This window comes from Halichoeres trimaculatus, unplaced genomic scaffold (genome assembly GCF_033239565.1).
Source record: "Halichoeres trimaculatus isolate MK-OKI-2021-1 unplaced genomic scaffold, fHalTri1.1 fHalTri1_scaffold_13, whole genome shotgun sequence".
NCBI lineage: Eukaryota > Metazoa > Chordata > Actinopteri > Labriformes > Labridae > Halichoeres > Halichoeres trimaculatus.
In genome coordinates, this window is record NW_027437191.1 from 20,528,107 (window position 1) to 20,548,952 (window position 20,846).

At 39.4% G+C, this 20,846-nt stretch overlaps 1 protein-coding gene across 1 annotated transcript in view; it reads left to right on the forward strand.

Moving 5' to 3' along the window:
• ppp2r5a (protein phosphatase 2, regulatory subunit B', alpha isoform) overlaps window positions 1-20,846 on the forward strand; it is a 48,284-nt gene that overhangs the window by 16,991 nt on the left and 10,447 nt on the right. Inside the window, exons 2-5 of the mRNA XM_074684827.1 lie at window positions 4,382-4,578; window positions 16,191-16,292; window positions 16,383-16,475; window positions 20,557-20,687. Coding sequence (XP_074540928.1) covers window positions 4,382-4,578; window positions 16,191-16,292; window positions 16,383-16,475; window positions 20,557-20,687 — 523 coding nt within the window. The remainder of the gene's footprint in view (window positions 1-4,381; window positions 4,579-16,190; window positions 16,293-16,382; window positions 16,476-20,556; window positions 20,688-20,846) is intronic.

The following is a 20,846-nucleotide window of genomic DNA, read 5'->3' on the forward strand; positions in this document are numbered from 1 at the left end:
TTATTTTAAGACCAGAGTCCATTCCCACTTGTTTTTATTAAGCCAGCAAACAAAACAAAAATAACTACACTGTGCTGCCTGAAAAACATCTTTTTGTTCTTTACAAACCCCACGAAGCATTTGTCTGACAGTGACGCACCATCCTGGTATTCACCCTTTTTACAGTAGGCCAAAAAATATGACCAACATGCAACGCGACCCAGATAGCATCAGGGCTGATCTTGCGCAACGTTTGGTTTCTACACAAGCGGTTGGAAAACATCTAGAGTCTGATGTTGCTAAATATGGAGCAGATGAGCTGCAACGTTTCTTTTTATATCGAGGTTTTTCTCACAAGTGAAGAGGCTGTGGTATATTTTAAGACTTGGTGGAATGAGATCCAAGAAGAATTACACAAAAAAAAGATAAGCCTGTGGGTGAAGACGGCCACTCACAAGTTTCCTGAACATCCCATGACTTTTATTTTTGTCCAGGTATTTACTAGCTCATATCTTTATAATCCTCTCTAATGAGGCTTTTATTCTGAAATGATCAAGTTCAGTCAGCAAATACATGCAGAGATCAACACACAGGCATCAAAGATGTTATGAGTCGTTTGCCCTGACTTGATCCTTTCCTCTACTTTAGCGCTGCACCTTTTCATTCACGTCCATGTGTGGTTTGAAATTAAAGGTAACCAGGTAATTGTTAAAGTGATTCATGCTGCTTCTGTGACAATTACTGATATATAATACATTTTCTTTTTTAACTGCTATTGTCTTCTACATTCTTATGCCAAGATATAACATTTCATGTGGGAGTGAAGGACTCCTGTCTTACCCCTCAGAATAGCATCAACATTCATTTCTCTGTGATAAGAGCCACACAGACCTTTTGTAGCTTGATCAGTTTTGAATTTCTGTCTGATCTCTAACAGGTTTTCTTCTTTTTACCTGTTTTTTTTTTCCTGTACATAGCTTCATAGTTCACTGGAGTTATTTTTCCTTCCTTTCTTGCTAAGCACCCCAAAGGAATGTGTGCTCTAATGCATCTGTATCTGAAAGGCAAAAATAGCTCCACGTTGGGAAAAGCATCTACATGTCAGGCTCTTTCTAACAGAACCCGGCCCTTTCTTCTCTCAGGGGGACAGAGACAGTTCCCCGTAAAGATGCAGACTTTAATTATTATGCAGAGTATGTTCAGAAAGCTTTGAGGAAAAAAAAAATACGAGAAAGCTCATCTAGAAGAAGATTAGGATGAAATCTGTCGCCTTGTGAATGCCAGTGTCTTCAAAAACTTTGAGGCATAAGAGGGAATAGACTTAGAAGAAAAGCCAAACATTTCAGAAAAAAGTGCTTGTTTGCTTTCTTGCAAAGATTTACATAACAGAATTGCTCCTGACCTCTGTATGCAAAGTATGAAGCTACAGCCAGATAGCTAAGCTACTTAGCTTAAGCTTTGTGTAGAAACACATAAATTGTATAAAACATGGACTAGTCTCAGTGGCAGAACCTGTTGGTATCTGAAATTTAAAGGCCTATTCCCAGAAATGTTGACTAGTACATCATCACGTTCATGTCCTGGCACTGTTTCGTGCATGGCCAAGTCCCGTCCCAGCGCGTTCACAGACACACAAACACATGCCCCCATTTACACACACACAGACAAGCACACTCCATATAGTGGACAGAGAGCTGGAAAACCACCACAAGAAACATTTTCCAGTGCCTTCTGTTAAGATGCAACATTCATTCTCCTGCGCTTAGGTTACCGTCTCCTGACTTTTGCTTTAGTTTGTCTTCAGCTCTACCTCTTTGTAGGGGTGGGAGAAAAAACTGAAAATCAAAATATCAGGATGTTTTTGTTTGAAAATATCAAAATCAGGACTCTTTTATATATTTTTTCAAATTCATATTCTTCATTTCAGTCTTTGTTTATAAACTAGATTGGAAAAAAGTTACCACTTTTCTCCAGCAGAGGGTGAAATGTCTCTCTCTGACTCACGCGATGTGCATTTTATGGGAAAATATGGCTCCTGATATAGTCTGTAGACATTATCAACGTCGTTCAACTTTCACATGATCTTGCGTTAAAAAAGCAAACCAAAAACGTGAAATCTTTAATATTGAAGAATCGCATTTCAAATCAAATCGGCAACCCAAAAATCATAATAGAACTGAATTGCGAGAATCCCATATCGTCCCAGCCCTACCTCTTTGTCTGTTTTTGGGTCGGGCTACCGATATGGCATCCACCATGGTTGAGCTTCTTCTCATTGAGACCACTTGCTGTAATATGTGCTTGAATATGTGTGCCATAATAATGTCCCTCAGGAAAACATTCATTTAAACCTCTTTCTGAAACACTTCTTTTAGCTGCTGTCTCTTTAAGGTTCCCGCTCCCTTATGCCCCTTCTGTTTGATTGGCCAGCCCTCTGGAGACTTGTTAAGGGCAAAGTAAACAGGCAGACCTGGCCATCCTTATGCAATGACCTTATCATTTTAACACGTCTGTTAAAGATCTGGTACTAATTTTAGAACGGACCATTTCAAGCAGTTTCAGAGATTTCTACAACATGTTAAAATGTATCGGTTTGAAAATCTGCACACCTTCACTTTGAACATTCAGCGTTGTTACTTCATAGCTATGTTCAAAATACAGGGGAGCACAAAAGTCCCTCTTTAAGATTTCAGTCCAACAAGCCTGACACCTGAACTGTACCACACACACTAAGGCTAGTTTAGGAATTACATTACAGACATCTCTCCTACTTTATGTTAAAAACTGCATGAACAGTCCACAGATGCATCTTGCTCCTTTTCATCTTAAGCTCCAGGTCGGTCATCTTTCAGCTCTTTGAACGTGAGAGCCTTTGAGATTTGATACTTTGGAAAATTGGCAATAAGCAGCATGTTAACAAGTCAGCTGGCTGTAGTTACACATAGATATTAGGTTCACTCTGAGCAGCAGAGCAGTCTGACGCGAGTTCTTTTGCACAAGGAACATTTTCACTAAGTGTGGAAATCATTCAGATGTTTTTATGTCTATGTTTGCCTGATTGTGCATGATTATACCCACCTTACAGTGTAATGCCTTCTTAATTGCACAATACTTGATATTTCTTGGCTGGACAAATAATCATTTAAGTATCCTGTTAATTTCTTGACAAACATGTTAATCCACCAGTTGTTTTTAAAGCCTTCAAAAACAAAGCAAGAACATCAGCTTGATGATTAGCCATTTCTTTAAAGCTGTTTTTAATGCCTGAAGCTGCCTGTTGTATTGATGAACTAGAAAACATTTTCTTTCTTTTTCCACAGCAAAGATTTTTTCTTAGCATTAAGATTCACAAAAAAGTGCCAAAAAACTTCTGCACAGCAGGAGAAAACAACCAAAGAGACAAGAGGTACTGTTTTGTTCACAGGGGGTGCAAAATGTAACTCAGACCAAAAGTCCCTCGCAGGGATTTCCAGGACAGTGATCCATATTAATTCCTGTGTACTAGTGTCTCTTGCTTTTGTAAGAATTCAAAAAAATAACATCTCTGCAGGGGGTTACCTCTTCTGACGTGCACTAGACTTAAAAAAAGGGAAACAGCTCTCGAAGAATCTGAGAAGACAAAAATAAAACTTCACTTGCATCAAGATCCAGAACCATTAACTTCAGCATGATTTACACAGAGAAATGTGTCACTGTGACTCCTCTTTTAATGAAGACACCCATAACTTCTCAGTGTCAACGAGTGTCATGAAGGCATCTATATTTGCGTAACCCCAGAGCTTGTGAGGTGTCTGCTTTTGGCAGTGCTGTAAATCAGACCTACAGCAGAGGAACTCGGTACGTCTGCTAACATTACAGACCTGGTCCTGTGCCTGCAGGGATGAGCTGCTGCTGTGTTGGAACAGAACATCACTGTACACTGTGTCACCACATTTGTGGACGGCTGCCAAATGCTGTTTATAGCTTAGCTGGGGTCAAGTTTGACAGCTCTAATAACCCTGAGCCCACTCATCGTCTAATCCATAAAAGGCTTTACAATCAAAGCTGAGAAGGACTGGGCTGTGTCTGTTTAGTGTTTGCCTATTTCTCCTGAAGTTTAGTTACAGATGTAATAGAGTGTAATAAAGCAGGTAGTTGGGACTATTTAGGAGCTTAGTTTGCTGTTTTTAGTGTCTATCATCGTTTGGGGATGTTTGAAAGAAAATCTAATCCAAACTCACTCCCTGTTAAAGCCTGTTTTATTGTCTGCCTCTGCAAAATCAAGTCAAACCACCCAAGGGACCAGTTGCAGCTGTCACCCCCTCATGCCCCACCACTAATCTGTTTTCTCAGAGCTTTAGAGCATGCTTCCAGTGTTTACAGGCAGTGATTCCAACTACTTCTCTCTTCTCTGTTATCCCAGATGCCCCCTCCACAGAGCAGCAGGAACTGTTCACCCAGAAGCTCCAGCAGTGCTGCATTCTCTTCGACTTCTTGGACTCTGTGACGGACCTAAAGAGCAAGGAGATCAAGAGGGCCACGCTTAATGAGCTTGTGGAGTACGTCTCCACTAATAGAGGGGTGCTGGTGGAAACAACGTATCCAGAGATCACTGATATGGTGAGGAAATAGTTCTGCAGGAATTTTTTTTATAAAGTTCTACATTTCTGTTGCCCTAAAAAACTGCCTGGTAAGCCTCTTTTTGTTGCTCTTCAATATCCTGTGTGCTTTAACAGGATTAAAAATGGAGGCTGTCCATGCGTCTAGACAGGGTGTGCCATACCGGCAGCATGTTAGGAACATGTTGCGGTCTCAAGACAGAACCGGTTCCAGTATTGCTCAAAATGTGCAGCATGCACAAAGTGAAAGCTCATTTTTTTAAACTTTATTTGAACTCCTTCTGCTCCGCCCTCTAATACAGGGTTTATACACTACACAGAGAAATGTCTAGCTATGTTTAGTGCAAACTGAAAACGCTTCTTTTGTTGTTGTGTCAGGTTGTTTTCTTTTATAGACGTCATGACTCTGACATAAGCATCTCTGCCAATCGCACAAGCTCTTGCCAGTAGTTAAGAGGACAATCCCACAAACTGCAACTGTAATCTTGTTTAACGTTTAAATGAATCCACTTCATTAGGATTTCGACCAGGCCCATTCAGCAAGCAGCCAGATATGTTTCTTTTCACAATCTCTATGGCCTGCAAGAATCTGCCCACACACTAGACTGGTGTGTCTGCAGTATAATGAATAATACTGAGGTACTGAACACCCTGTGTTTCTCACTTATATTTGGGTCAGGCACCTCATATGGGTATTAGCAGTCACTGTAGTATTCTTGGTGACATGTTTGAGCGTTTCCTTTACCCCTGGTGTTTTTTAACTAGAAGGTCCAGGAACTTTTAGTTTGAGGTATAACAGTCCCAGGAACTACATGGCTCCTGTTGCCCACTGGTTGTTTGAATTTCCAACCAACCAGAGACCCTTTTAGATTAAGTAAATTAGGTCAAGTACATACAGAGGGGAAAAAAGGGTAATGCTAACACCCTGCCAGACCAGTAGAGGGCAATAAGTCAACGACAAAGGTCTGTCAGCTGAAATTACACCATAGAAGGATATGGGGACGCTGGCATTGTTTTGCAACACTGCAGTCAGCCTGTTAGCATGATCATGCTTGTCATTAAACAAAGACTAATTTGTTGACAGTTAAACAGCAACAATGGCTAGTTGCAAAGCTGTAGCCAGTAAAAGCTGTCTTGAAAGAACTGAAACAGCTTTGACTGGCCAAACAAGAGAGCATTCTTATCAAATGGTTTAAGATTATCATTAAATATTATCTGATGAAAATATTTTGACACATATATGTTTAAAATGCATTCTTAAGGATTTTTGTTGTGTTTTAACAGCTGTATACTCACAGTCAGTTGTAATTCTCAAGTCTTCAAACTGTAACTTTTAGCTATCAGGCTAAAATAATATGATTGTTTAGGAGTTAGAAAATCAGACGTGTATAAAAAAAGATTACTTTATGAGTGTAAAAAAAATGGTGGGAGTTTTGGAGTTATGGGTGGCCATGCTAACTGGCGACCTTCAGCTGAATGTGTCAGTGATTTTCAGTTACAGCAGCTGTTGAAACATGAGAAAACTCCTCATGAATGGAACATAATTTATTTTTTTCATCACCCTTTAGATAAGTCTTCACTGAAAATCTGAAGGTGTTCTTCAGAGGCGCACTCGGCTGACAGTTACCAGTTAACAGGGTCACACTTTACAGTAAAACACTATCAACGTCTGTGGCTGCAGGGTGTTAAATGTGTTTTCTATATCCAGCCTCACTTCAATCAGGTTTGACTGCAAACCACTTAAGTTAAGTGCTATAATTCTGAATTATCTGAATACCATCTGTCGCTGATAAAGATGTTAGACGTTAGTAGAGCCGAGGTTATGACCACATAAGATGAGTAGGACTCGATACAGAAATGACACTTTGGTTTAATTTATGCTTTCAGGAGTCTATCCTCAAGGAAAGTTACAAATTCAGGGTCAAGTTACCGAGTCAGAGGTTCATGATTGCCACATGAGCTTTCATTGTTGTTGCACAATCAATAAAAGTCTGTTTAAAAACCATCCTAACCTCCTGCTACTGCTAAGTATCTTTGTCCATCATGCTATAGATTAGTGTAGATGGAGCAGCAGCTGCAGCGTTTCCTCCTACAGAACAATAATGAGTCATGTGCAACATTTAGAACACAACAGTCAGTACTGTAGTCAGCGCTGCAGTGATTCACCGCACACTGCAGATTATCAAGATGGACACAAATGAGCACATCCACGGCTGACTCAACCAGTCTTCAGTTTATCAATGGCCTGTGGGAAGAAATCTATTTCAAACCTGGAAACTATTGATTAAGGAAGCTGTTCATGCCCAATTAATGGCTCTAACAGAATAATACTGTGTGTTTCAGAGGACTGTGTGCATTGAAAAGCCAATCCTTTTGGCTGGAGGAGTTGGGACAGGGCTCGAGACTGCGACCAAAATGGTCGCATATCCGACCATTTTTTCAGCGCGTGCAAGTAAAAATTTCATGTGGTCGCGTTTGTGCGACTGCATATATCTTTATGCTCCCTCCATCACAGACACTGTACAAGACATTGTGGTTTGAATTCTCCCTCTCCTTCACTGGCTTAGTCAGTCTCCTCCACCTGAACTCTCTCCTGTTCTGAAGAAAGAGCGCCATCGCGTACACGCGCAGCGCGTATGCGTAGCACACCGAAGACGGATTGAACTAAATGACAAGCATTTTACGGTTAAGAGTCAGCCTTCTTCCTACAGTGATATGATTCACACTGCTCTAAACTCTCCTTATTGAAGGGGATGCTAGCATGTCGGAGCTTATGTTAGATAGAGAGATCAGGGTGAACAACAGGATGAATCAACTTTTAAACCAGTGCAAGAGTTTAAAAACTCTTGCAAGAGTTTAAAAACTCTTGCACTGGTTAAAAAGTTGATAACTCTTGATAACTCATGATATGTCAACACCTAAAAAAAACAAAACGAAAAGATTAGACAGCTTAGGCTCTGATAAACTCTTCGACAACAAGTGCAGCACAGTTATTCGTCTTTGGCTGTTGAGGTCTCCTACAGTGTCTTTGGATCAAACCAACTAAGAGAGGCAGGGGTGGCTGGTTTTTTGAGTTTTCGATATAACGCCAAGGTACAGGACTTGATCTGACTTTGAAAAATATTAGAGCTCACAGAAGCATACTTAAAGTTGGGGGGACAATCAGGAGAAATCACAAGCCAGGAGAACAGCCGGAGAAAGAGTTAAAAAAAAAATGGGAGACTCCCTCCACATTCAGGGGTGTTGGCAGCGTGCCAGCACTCTCGATTGGTAAAAGTAACAAGTTTATGTATGACACAGATTGACAAAGACAAAAACTAAAGACATCTTCTCTATAATTTTAGGTTATTTGAGTTAGTTTTGTAAACTCACTAAAGAATTTTAGTTGTTGTTTTATGAATGCCTTGTTTTTATTTTTACTGCCCCCCCCCCCCCCCCCCCCCCCAAAAAAAAAAAAATGAAATAAAATAAAATAAAATAAAATAAATAAAAATAAATAGATAAAAATTATCAACTAAGTAATTGATTGATCACATAATAAATGGTGCAACCAAATCATGTGCTGGTGTGGACCAACTGAAAAATTTGGTGCTACCAGTGAAAAAGTTAGTGTAGATCTCTGTGGGAGTTGTTTGATGTATGCTCTTCCAACAAATTACAAAAATTGCTCTAGAAATCTTATTTAAACGCACAAGCTCAAAATGGCATGATTATACTTCTTTGTTGGCAGATAAAGATAGTAAACTTGAAAGCAGATCCTCTGATATCAGCAAAGTAGTTAATCAAAAGCTCAGTTTGAAGTTATGACAACAGAAGTGTGTTCGACTAAATACATTACATTTTAAGGATCCAAAAATCCTGTTGTTTACATTTTTTGAATAACTGTGTGAGAGAGAACCAGCTGCTAGAAAACTTCTAAGAAAGAAAGTGTTATGCAACAGACTGTCTTACAGAGAACAAACTTCTTAGTGTGTGATAGCAGGGTTATGTGTAACATATCAGGGACCTTTTATTGGACTTCCCTGGCAACTCATCAGGGGGTTCAAATGGGTCTGTGAAAACCCCGATCAGAGTATCTGCACTACAGACAGGCTTCTGAGTGAGGTTAGACTAATAGTAGCTGCACCCTCTGGAAGCTGACTTGATAACAGCTCTCCATGACACTCCATGCTTGGCATCACATGATAATGAAGAGGTGAGCGTTCTGAGTGCTGCCCATTATTCTGCTGCAGCACGATTTGCTTTGATCACAGAGGTTGTTAGGAGTGCAAACATCAAGGTTTCTTGTTCGTGCAAAAGGAGGTTTTGCCATCTTTATAATTAACGGTGCGAGTATAATGCAGAAAATCACTTCTCTCAGGCAGGTTTTTGATTGATTCTACCCTTTTTGTGCCAATTTTGACTGAAAAGCTGACACGGCTGCCTGAGAAGAACCTCTTTGGGCTATGATTCGTCTTCTATTTGCTTTGATTCTCACCTTTTTCATCACTTTTTGCCAATGCTGCACTTTGTGCCTGCCATTCCCCCTTGTTCACCCCCCCACCTCACAGCTCTCTTCTGCGTTGCTAGGTGTTGGTTGCCAGGACTGTCATCCTCAGTTTGACCCCATACAAAGCTGCAGCCTCCTCTGTCATCAGTGTGAATGTGCTGATTTCTTTAGCCGTCTCTTTGGAGTGACCGTCTCAGAAATCTGTCAAAACACCTTTTCTGTCAGTAAAAAACATCTTCCAATGTTTTTGGCTGTTGTGATTTTTATTTTTCTCGATGATCTCTGTTTGTTTTTTTTTTCAAGATTATGAAGTGACTGGGGGAATTAACAAAGCAGGATGTTGTGTGGTGAATTATGTAACTCATTGTGTTGTACGGAGTCAGATAGTGTACATCCTCTCAGTTTGCAGTCACTCATGAAAGCTCTACATTTCTTTTCATTTCCTTCTGTGTCTCTCGTATAAACTACATCTGAAAAATTACTTATTCAGACCTGGGCTGTTTTGTTTTAAACTAACAAAAACTGTGGATGCAATGACTTTCATGCTAAGCAAGAAGTTAAAGAAGCACTTTTGCTTTTGATTTTTTTTTTTTTTTTTTAAATGAGAAATGAGAAAAATGAAGTCAAACAATAAAACTTAAGTATATGATGCACATTTAGAGACTTAGAGCTTGTGCAATAGAATTTTAGTTTGTCAATTTTGGCGCCCTCTGGAGACAAACTGCAACCTGTTTTGCTTTCTCAGGTGTTCAGTGTAAGAACAATGTGTACCTTTCAAACAAAGCTGTCTCCTGTAAATAGGCCTAAAGATGATCATATCTAAATAAAGCATTTATCATATCATGTAATATTTTCATACTTTAAAAATAAAAGCCACCTGCAGTTTACCAAAAGGGAAGATACTTCAAAAACTGAAACTAATTTGGTTAGTTTTTGTCTTATTTTGAATTAAAATTGTCTTGTTAGACCTAATATGAGTAGCATATACCAGCCAAGTTCAGAAAAATGGCCTTTTTAAAATTTTTAAAACACAGAATATTGCCTGAAAACTTTCCTTTTAAAGTTTCTGGAACTAAACAAGTAAACTTTTCTCCCCACTTTGGCATGTTAGTCATTCTTTACAAGCATCTCGTGTGTCATTTTTGTCTCTAAAACGTTTAAAATGGCCTTTTTAGTACTGAAAAACAGAAGAAAAATTTCTTGGATTTTGTTTTTTTGCAGTGCAAAATTGGTAATTGGTGATATATCTTTGTCAATTGCAAACTCACACGCTTTTAAAGGGATAGTTCAGCTTTTTTTTTTAAGTGGTACTGTACTTGGTTTATACAAACGCTACTACGGGACCATTTTCAGCGCTTTATAATGTCGTCAGAAACATTCACTTTTGCCTTGTTCATAAGCACTGCGCACGCTTATTCTTGATTTAAAAGAAAAATACTGATGAAAGATATCATCCCTATCTTTAATTCCTTGGATGGTTGCCTCATCGTTTCAAATCTCTGTTGGCAGAGGAATAAACAAATTAATTTTGAGATTGAGAAACAGGCTGCTGAAGCATTTCTGTTATGTCAGATATGATTCTTTAAAAACAAGAATCTGACTGTGTGTTACCTGGCAGTCTGTTTTGGCCCCGCTGTCTTTAACCTCCCCTTCCCATTTTCTTAACTCTGTATATTTTGAGCCTTAGAATATTTCTCTGGAAAAAAAAAATCTCACACTTAGGCTCAATGCAACCACCTGACTCTTTCAGTCATGTGGCTCCTGCCTTACACCAGTATATGTAGAGCAATGATACACCACAGAAAGCAGAGAGATAGTGCTCTGACATGATCACTTGACTTAATATCAGCACATGCCTGCATACTCTGCAGATGAGTTTGAAATGAAATGATGATGAGATTCTTCTGTGTTGGATGAGGAATAGAAATTGTTGGTGTATCATACTGAAGACTAATCTTGTGTGATTCTTATATCAGGGACAAGTTGTCATCGTTTACAAGATTTTTTTTTCTTTTACATTGTGGAGCAGAAATGACCAAAAAGTCTTTTCAGGTTGACAAAAGAGGATTTTTTTTTTCTCTGACGGCCAAACAAAATTTCACTTAAAAAATGTGATACAAAAGATTTGCTTTTTTTAGTGCTATTTAAGTTACATATGCTGCTTCAGTAACTAAACAGTAGTGAGCTGCACTGCAGAGTTTAGCTGACTTATGACTTGTGGGTGTTAATATTTACATGTGCATTTTCACTGCAGAGGTGTGAAAAGTATGTGATCCAAACAGTGAGTTACTGTGTATAACTCACTTAAGCAGTCACCAGCTCCAGTCATTGTTTGGCTGAGGAATCGATGAGTTTTTCAGCCATCAGCGAGTTTGCACATCAAACAATTTGTCGTTTCCAGATGGTGTTTCAGCAGCTCAGAAACAGCTGCACTACATTGGTAGACTTCTCTGAAATAACAGGAAGGACACAAGCGAGCAGGCAAATAACAGCTCTGAACAACAGTGGCGGGCTGAAGGGCATCTGTGAATGTGCAGGTCATTCAACCTTGAAGGGGATGGAGCCACAGCAGCACGAGACCACACTGAGGACCATTCCTCTCAGCTTATAACCAGATCAGGATAACATGGTCATGTGAAAAGCAGAAACCACATAGTCTGAATGCCTAAGGACCAAAGCACTGAACCTTCCCAGCATTGTTAAATCTACAGCCCCTATCATCTCAGGAAACTTCTTGTGTAGTATAAAGCAGTGATACCATGTGTGCTTCAAGAATCTGCATGAATCAGATTCAGTTTAGTCAGGGGCACGTGCCACTATGTCACATGAAATATTCTAGCACTATTTTGGCTTCTTTGAAAGCAAAACTGGGATGGTGGTGAATCTTGGCAGGCTGTGCTCATTAAGTTGACACTAAGGGTTTCTAAAACATTCAGCAAGTCTGTGGCTAAGGAGTTTCACACCAAGAGTATCAACAATAAATACACAGGATAGCAAGGGCATTATTTCCCATGTATGGAGAAGCCGAGTGTGCTCGTTAGGTTCAATATTTTATTAAAAGCTGTGCAACTAAGTGAAGTGAAATTATAGTAAACATTCAATCAAAAAAAACTGCAGCACTCCTGTGTCATTGTTTCATAGAATCAGTCCCATTCCAAACAAATCCCTATGATTGGTTTGGTATAGCTGGGACTGAAGAAGACTGGCTTTAATTTTTGCCAAAGAAAATGAAAATGGCTGGCTATTGGGTTTGGTGACGCCATGCTAGAAAAAAACTAGGTGTAGGCCCTGTTTACGTGACGTTTCATCCAAAATTGTAAAACGCATTGAAAAAAATCAGAGTTTACACGGGAACACTGAGGGACCGAAAACGTTGTAGTATGCATGCCAGGCCTGTGGGTGGCGCTATAACTATCTTGTCCAGAAGCCGCTTTTAGAAGATTTCAATTGAAGTAGAGTTGATCCGATCGTCTGGTGTATTGCAGTAACTTTCATAGTAACTAATGTTGGTTTTGGAGCCCTCACGTTGCTAGCTTAACATGGTTGGAAGGGGTTGCAAGTAGAAGGGGTGAATCGCTTTTGTAACTGTCACCATTGCAAGGCATAAGTAAAATATCTCTGCTTCATATTTACATTATGGCTTACATCCTATCCTTACAGAATGTAACAGAGTCGGCTAGACTATTTCGTTTTGGTTGAACGAGACATGGACAAGGAGCAGTTAGATCATGAGCTTCAACTTTCATATAAAACCCAGATGAAGTGGAGAGAGATTGCAAAGACAATTTAGTGTGGAGTGTAAAAGTGTGAGCTTAGTTTATTTTTTTTAAAGGTAGAATGGCACATCGTTGTAATGAAATCCAGTGATGTATGTTTAATAGAGTTCAAATAAGGAAAGATACTTTAACCTTGTGTGTCGACAGCTGGTCTTCTTTGTACATCCATGGAGTTTGTTCTAGACCAGGGGTGTCACACTCATTTTCACTGAGGGCCACAGCAGCATAATGGTTGTCCTCAAAGGGCCAGATGTAACTGTCAAACAGTATAAAATGTAGCTTCAAGTCACTAAATTTAATGTAAAATATATGAAACTACTGCTTCAAAAATGCACCTTCTGAAAAAGACTTTGCAGCGTGGGCAATTTCTTCAGCCACAATTAAGCTAGCTTTCACTGCCTACTGTGTTATTTTTGGTTGAGGCTTTCTTGAACACATCCTGCTGCTGTTGCAGTTTGCATTTTAAATCTTGCTCCATTTGTTGTTTTCCTTAAAGGTTCACTTTGGCATACTTAGCTCTGTGTTTGGTGTCAAAATGCCGATGTAGATTGTACTCTTGGACAAACGCTATGGCCTTATAACACAAAAGACATATCAGTTTTTTTCCTTGAAGCACAAACATATATTGGCCTTCCCATCTTTTTTCCATCTGCACCAACTTTCCTCCTCCTGGACATTTTTGGATCATTGTTTTTTTTCTCAATTCCACTTTGAAAAATGGCACTGATGTGAAAATACTGCAATCTTAGAGGTGGGATGCCATCACTTCGGGGGGTAACATGATCTGTAGGTATTATGGAAAACGTAGTTTATGGCCAATGCACCCTTACCTCTTATAAGACAATTAGACTCTTTAACCCCTCGTGGGCCACATAAAATGGTTTGGCAGGCCCCATTTGCCCTGCGGGCCTTGAGTTTGACACGCGGTCTAGACAGATGCAGTTTGGTCAAAGACATTGTGACACTTTGCCTGAGGCAACCTGGTAAACTGTAAATTATAGATCTGACTACCCAGTCCACCATGACTCCAGTTTGCTACCTAATCTGATTACCTGTAGTGTTGGTGTTGTCATCAGCTATCTTTTATTAGCTTTATGTGTCCTATCTTTTATTGTTCATGCATTGTTTGCATCATATCCAACCCCTGCATTTCCTCTTACTGGTTAAGATACCATTATATCCAGAAATGCCTTTTCTGTGAATTTTCCCTGCATGTCAGGTTTTGGTCAGCTGTCAGGTTTAAAACTCCCTTCCTCCCCCATTAGTGTCATTTGAATTTTCCAGCTGCCAATAAATAATTTGATGTTGTCTTTATCACTTCAGCATGAGTGCTCACCCAGCCATATAACGCCAGCTTTTCCCACTTCCCACCACAGTCTGTGTGTCACTCTCAAATTTACACCGGCTAAAAATAACAAGGCGGGATAGAGGTGGCAGTGACCTGTCTGCATTGATTGTCTTCGCTTCAGAATTTTAATGTGGGGAGGGGGGGGTAGAGTGGCTGCAGAATCTGTAATGGTGTTACCCAGGCTCTTGGTGGTCAGACATAATAATTAGATATCCAGAAATTGTTGCTTTACACACCAATTAGCAAAATACTAGCGATGTTTAATACATATGTGTTTGTTACAATGACTACACACTATATAGCAATAGTGAAGTATTACCTAACATTAGGTCCTTTTTTACTCATTCTTTATAACACATTTTTACAAAATTATTACTTATTTGTTTATCATTAATAGATGGTCATTATTTTTAAAATATTGATTTTTATGTTCATCTATAATGTTTTGATAATCTGTTTCGGCACTATAAAGGATTCATCATTTTTAAAGTGTCAACCAGTTTTTTAAGTTGTTATAAGTGGTTTATAACATCATTAATACAGTGTAAGTACATAATTTACAGACTGGTGTAAGTTAATTCATAATGTAAAAAGATAATTAAATTTGTAGTAATCTTAAGTGAGAGTTTTTTATACTTAATACAGCAATTGCTGGTAGCCTAGTTGTCTGTACAGTTTTTGTGTGAGCTCATCTTAAGTGAAGACTGTATAACAAAGTGTTTATTAGTAAGATTGAAAAGGAAACAAACAACAAAAAGGGATATTAAAAATATTTGTCTTGCTGTCATCTCTAAGCAGCAGCTTTTCCAGCAGCACACAGGAGTGAGATGGATGGAGCATTCAATGAGACACACACAGCCACAGTCTTTCAGAAGTCTGTTCTCGCTCAAACTACAAAGGAGTGTTCAATATTGATAAATGTTCAGGTCATGTACGCTCTTCAAAGCTTCAGCTGCTAGCTTAAATGCTACACGTCACCACAAATTCAATCAACAATTCCTTTTAAAGTAATGCAGCTACAGTTCCTTCATGAATTTCATTTGATGAACAATATAAACAGCAAGTGTTCATAGACTAATTAAGATTTTACACATAATATTAAATGTGGATTGAATGTATTAAAACAAGCAAACAGCACCACCTTTTCAGCCAAATTCCAACTTTTACTCCTATAAGAGACCCCGAATGCACAAAAACAGAAAACTATATTTAGAATAGAATAGAGTAGAACTTTGTCATTGTACCAAGTACAACAAAATTGAAGTCACAGCAGCAATCAAGTAAACAAAATTAAGAAAGTGTATCGAGAGTGCACAAAGGTCCATTAGAAAATAGATGATGACAGCTTGTCCATCATTCTCCAGTTCAGCCAGCCTCCCCCTCACAGGGTCCAGGACCAAGCTTCTTCAGTCATGCTCCATCTCCGTCTCCTAGATCCTGTCTGCTCACAGCAGGTGAAGCTCTTCCAAAGTGGTGTCGGTGTCTGATGTTTGCTCCGTTAGCCATGTCTGTGAATAGCATGATGCTACTCTGCCTTCTGGTATTCCCTCTGTTGCTGGGTTAGCACAGCTAGCTCGTCCATCTTATTGGAGATAGATCTTACGTTCTCAGTAACGATGGATGGAAGGACAGGTCCATGTGGTCACTTCTTAGCTCACACCTAAGAACCAGCACGTCGTCCTTACCTCCTTCTCCTCACCTTGTGGAAAGACATCAGGCCTTACACCAATTAGCATTGACATGCTACAGGCTGCAAACAGCTGAGTTCACGTGTAAACAATGCAGCCATGGTTACATGTAGGATCTCCAGATAAAGACATGAGAAAAAGCAGTAAAAATATCACTGAAGCCGCAAAAAGTTTTTTTAGGATGCATCTGTGTATTAAATCGCTGAATAACCATAAATAACCATCTGTTTTCATCTGCAGCGCCTCTTATGCTCCCCTGGGAGGTAAACATTTTTTTCTCTCCATGAATAAAACTCTTTCTTCTCCCTCTAGATCTGCACCAACATATTCCGCACACTTCCACCAAGTGAAAACCCTGATTTTGACCCAGAGGAGGATGAGCCCACCCTAGAAGCTTCCTGGCCTCATATTCAAGTAAGAACCTGACAGCAGCTTATCTTATACGATGAATCACTTTCATGTTGCTTGAGAAGTTACATGGTGTGCATTTGCTGTTTTTTTCAGCTGGTCTACGAGTTTCTCCTGCGATTTCTAGAGAACCCAGACTTCCAGCCCAGCATTGCAAAGCGCTACATTGATCAGAAGTTCGTCTTGCAGGTTGGAGCTTCTTTCTTAATATTTAGCATGACTCAGCTGTATCAAAATTTTTACTGCTATATTTAGTGTCAATCAGCTTTTTTAAAACCATAGAAGGAACACAGAAAAAAAATCTTAAGTACAGACACAAATTTAAACTTCCTCATTCATAAAAGACAGTCAACACATGCATAAATGCAGCTTTGAGAAACCTCAGCTCATAGCAGTGACAGATAAATTGCAAAGGAGACAGCCAACGACACGTTGCAATTCCTTTTGTTCAGAATTAGTGACACACATTGATAGGAGCAAGCTTGTTTTTTTCAGTCAGATAATTAGTGTCACAATTGTATGTATGAGGAGACTAACAGCTGTCTGCTGTCTGACAGCTCTTGGGTTTTGGTTTGTGTGAGAACTCAACAACCTCACAGTATGATTAGTTGGATGTGTGAAACCATTAAAACTAGCGGTTGGGTTGCATCTGTCTGGGATGTGTACCCATCTACCACAAGAACGCTCCACTCCTTGTTTGAAGCTGCAGAGCAAAGCAGCAAACAGCAAGCAGACCGTAGGGCCAGGAATGTTGGCCGGGCCACATCTGAGGTTCCTGGACTGACTTTCCATGATGCGAGTGTGTCGTGGGGGGGTGGGATCCTTAAATAGCCACCTGTTGTTTACTCCTCAGGTTGAGAAAAGAAGACTGTGGTTGGTGCATTTGGAGGTCAGAGTGGCAGTAAAAGCAGGAAAAGAAGGGCCCCCAGTTTAGTTAACTTGGGTTATCAAAATACACCGAGAGCAGGAAAAGGTCCTCATGTATCCCTCTGAGATGTTCTCAAAGACTTTCACACAGAAGTCAAAGCACAAGGGAAAGCCCAGCGGAGAATCTGTGGAGTCGGCAGAGGTTCAGTGGGTATTTTAAAATAAGGTGTTTTTTATCAGAAATGGATAAAAGCCCTTTTCAGCCAGGTAGTAAAAAAGAGCAACAAAAAGCATAATTTCAAGATACTATGGGAATTTTTTTTACCATACTAAGTTGAACTGTATTTTGAATTTTGAAAGGCAAGTCTCTCTACTTTTTGTTTTATCTGGCAGAAACAGGCTTCAATAAAAATATGACGCGTCCAGACAAAAACACAAAGTAGGGGCTCCTACTACTTGGGACTTTTAATACTAACAAACCTAAAAGAAAGACCCATGGAGTCTCTGGAAGACATCAGTATAACCACACTGCTATCATTTAATTCCCTTTTTAAGGCTGAAGTTTTGTAATTTTGTCTTTGCTTTATCAATTTTTACGAGCCAAGGTGAGAAAATTTTGACCTGATAGCAGAAATACATCAGCTCTTTCTGATGGGCTAACCACACACACTTTTTCATTATTTTTCACTCCACATAGGATTCAAAGGGTACAAAACCACATTATGCTGTTTTCAGGAAGACCTGAAACCAGCCAGTGGGACCACAAACTGATTGAAAATAGTTTCCTTAGGTTTAAATACAAAAAGAAAGTTTATTTTTTCTTTGACTTCCAAGAAATTCTTTCTCTTTTCAGTGGAGTTGCCCCCTGCTGTCCGCTGGAAAGATTGCAGGTTTTAGGAACTAAAGTATGGGCTTAAGCTTTTAAAGTTACTCTGAAGTCCATGAGCAAAACTCAGAAGAATTTCATTTTTAATGTTCTTACACTTGAATATTTCTGTCTTATCTTGGTTGTAAAATAATATTAACATGCAGCGCTGCAGATGAGAATGAAGAAATGTTTTTATGTCAACAACAAAACTAACGTCACAATATCCTAAAGTAGCAACAATCATCAGACATGATTATTTACTTGAATACAGTTTTTTGGATCAATTTTCTACCGAACCCCCTGCTTAATGTAACCTTATGGTCTATGAATTCAAGCGTTAAGCCTGGCTCTGGTTCTGTAGCATCAATGAGCGCAGGAAACAGCTGCTGCAGTGAACAGCCTCTAAAAACAGCTTTATTTGGAGCGGGGGCACAGAATATGTGGATGAGAGGTTTTGTTTTTGGAGACCACCGGTAAATGTTGGACTGTGTCAAAGTAACACGATTCGTGTAGGAATTTTGTCAATATTACTTTTTATGAACTATTGGGATTATAATTAGGGTTTAAATCATTTTGGAGCTGTGCAATTATATACAATGAAGAAATTAACTAATTTATCTGTTTTTTTAACTGAATGAGTCGTGTTTTGTAAGCTCTCTCCAGGAAGTGAGATTTGTGTTGCACCTGTCATGAATCTGCCCCTAAATAGGTACAAACTTCCTCTCTCCAACCTCCTTGTTATTCACGTTGATAAATTCAAGCGCCATCATTATGAGAGTGCAGCTTTACACAGCTACATGGAGATAAAGCAGCTCATCTCATTCTAAATAAGGTGCCAACCTGGAGCGCACTGCACATAGCTGCACAACTTCGCATTGGATATTTCAGCAGATCATGATGCAAACGATATGAAATTCTTGTCCCCCCACGCTGTATTGGGTATTGAAACAATCAGATCTGGGTTTGTTTGCAGCGTGATTTAGATTTTTCCCCCTATCTGTTTAAAGCTGTTCTCTTTTCATCATGCAGGTCAAAGTTTAACCAGAACAAGCTTCAGTTCAGATGATCCCAAGGCATAAACATGACATTGAACAGTGTCAGATGGAGCCTGAGGTTTTTTTTTTTTTTTTTTACATAAATAGAAAAGTGTTGCTTGCCTGAAAGTCAGTATTTTATACAAAGGCAGTCTGTAAACCTTTGTTTTTGTTTGTTGGGAAGACAGAATGATAAAGTATTAAGGTAAAAGTAGGGATGGGTACCTTTCACATTTGAAATGATACTATACCAATGCCCAGTACCTGGTAATTGGTACTGGTACTCAACGGTACCAATTTTTCAGTATTTTTTGCATTTATGTCGTAAAAAATATCAATTTGTTTAATAATAAAAATATATATATTTTTCAATTTAACATATTTATTCTTCAATGTATAACCTTGCAATGCTGTGTTCATGTCCAGCATGGAAAATTGCCTACTCTTCCACTCCCTCACAATCACAAGGGTGCGTTTAGATACCTAGATATGGTACCTTTTGTCTTTACATGAATCGGTACCCATTACTTTTAACATAATTTGGTTGGTACGTATAAAAGTACCTAATTCGGTATCCATCCCTAGATAAAAGAAGATCATACTTTGGCTCCTTTTGTTATCCATGGATCAACTGCCCTTGCTGTTGCTGAAAAACTCCCAGCGGACTCTATTGTGGTCAAATATTGACATTTCTTCAGGGACGCATGTGGTGTGGTAGCTTTTATTGCATAATAGCATTATGTCCCATATTTATATTCCATTATCTTCTCTGCGGTGAAGTCCCCTGCAGATGTATTGTTTTGTCTGGACAGGATGCAAATTTAACTATTTTGATTTTTATATTAACCTCTTTTTCAGTTTTAAAAAAAGTGTTTTTTGTGATTCTTTTTTTTCTTGTCACATTGCTCTGTAAAGTTGCCGTGGAGACTGGACACGCTTTGAAAAAACATCTTTGTTATCAGAGAATGAGGCACACTGGTACAATCAGCTGCGTTAACTGGAGTTAGCAACACTAAAACTTAGCAATATACTGTGATTAAGTAAAACTCAGTTTCTACATCATTCCAGCTCACTTACGAAACAGAGACCTGTTGCACCGTCGCACTCTCAGGGTTTGATCTGTGCTGAAGAAGATGATGAAACTCTCTCCTGGACATACGCAGGTTTATAAATAGACACCTGTCATTGAGGTGCGAATGGCTCGCTGGTGGAACAGAATCACTGTGAGCCTGAAAACTTTCCTTTTGAACTCGGTGCCACCGACTTGGCTGCCCTCAGCAGAATTGTAATAATGACTCATCACCTGTTGCTGAAAATAGCTGTGAAACGCCAGAGGTTTTAGATCTATTCCCAAATCTGGCACACGCACTGTACACATGACAGTATACGTCAATAATCTGACTGGATTAGTTTAACCTGAATTTGTTGATCAGCTGGTCACCAGGGATGGTCAAGTAATGAAAGTGAAGTGACTTTGTCTTCTTCTCTCTGTGCTCCTCAGCTGTTGGAGCTGTTCGACAGCGAGGACCCGAGGGAACGGGACTTCCTCAAGACCATCTTGCATCGCATTTATGGAAAGTTCCTGGGGTTGCGGGCCTTCATCAGGAAGCAGATCAACAACATTTTCCTGCGGTGAGTGAAAGATTTGAAAGGCTACAGGTGTTTCGTGATCCTTCTGTGTGTGAGTGAGTGTGTGTTTTTCTCACTGTCTGGTCTGAGGTTGTTTTTTTTATTTCCCTGACGAGTCACAGAGCTTTGAAGGACCATTAAGCTTCACAGCCAAAATTTGCT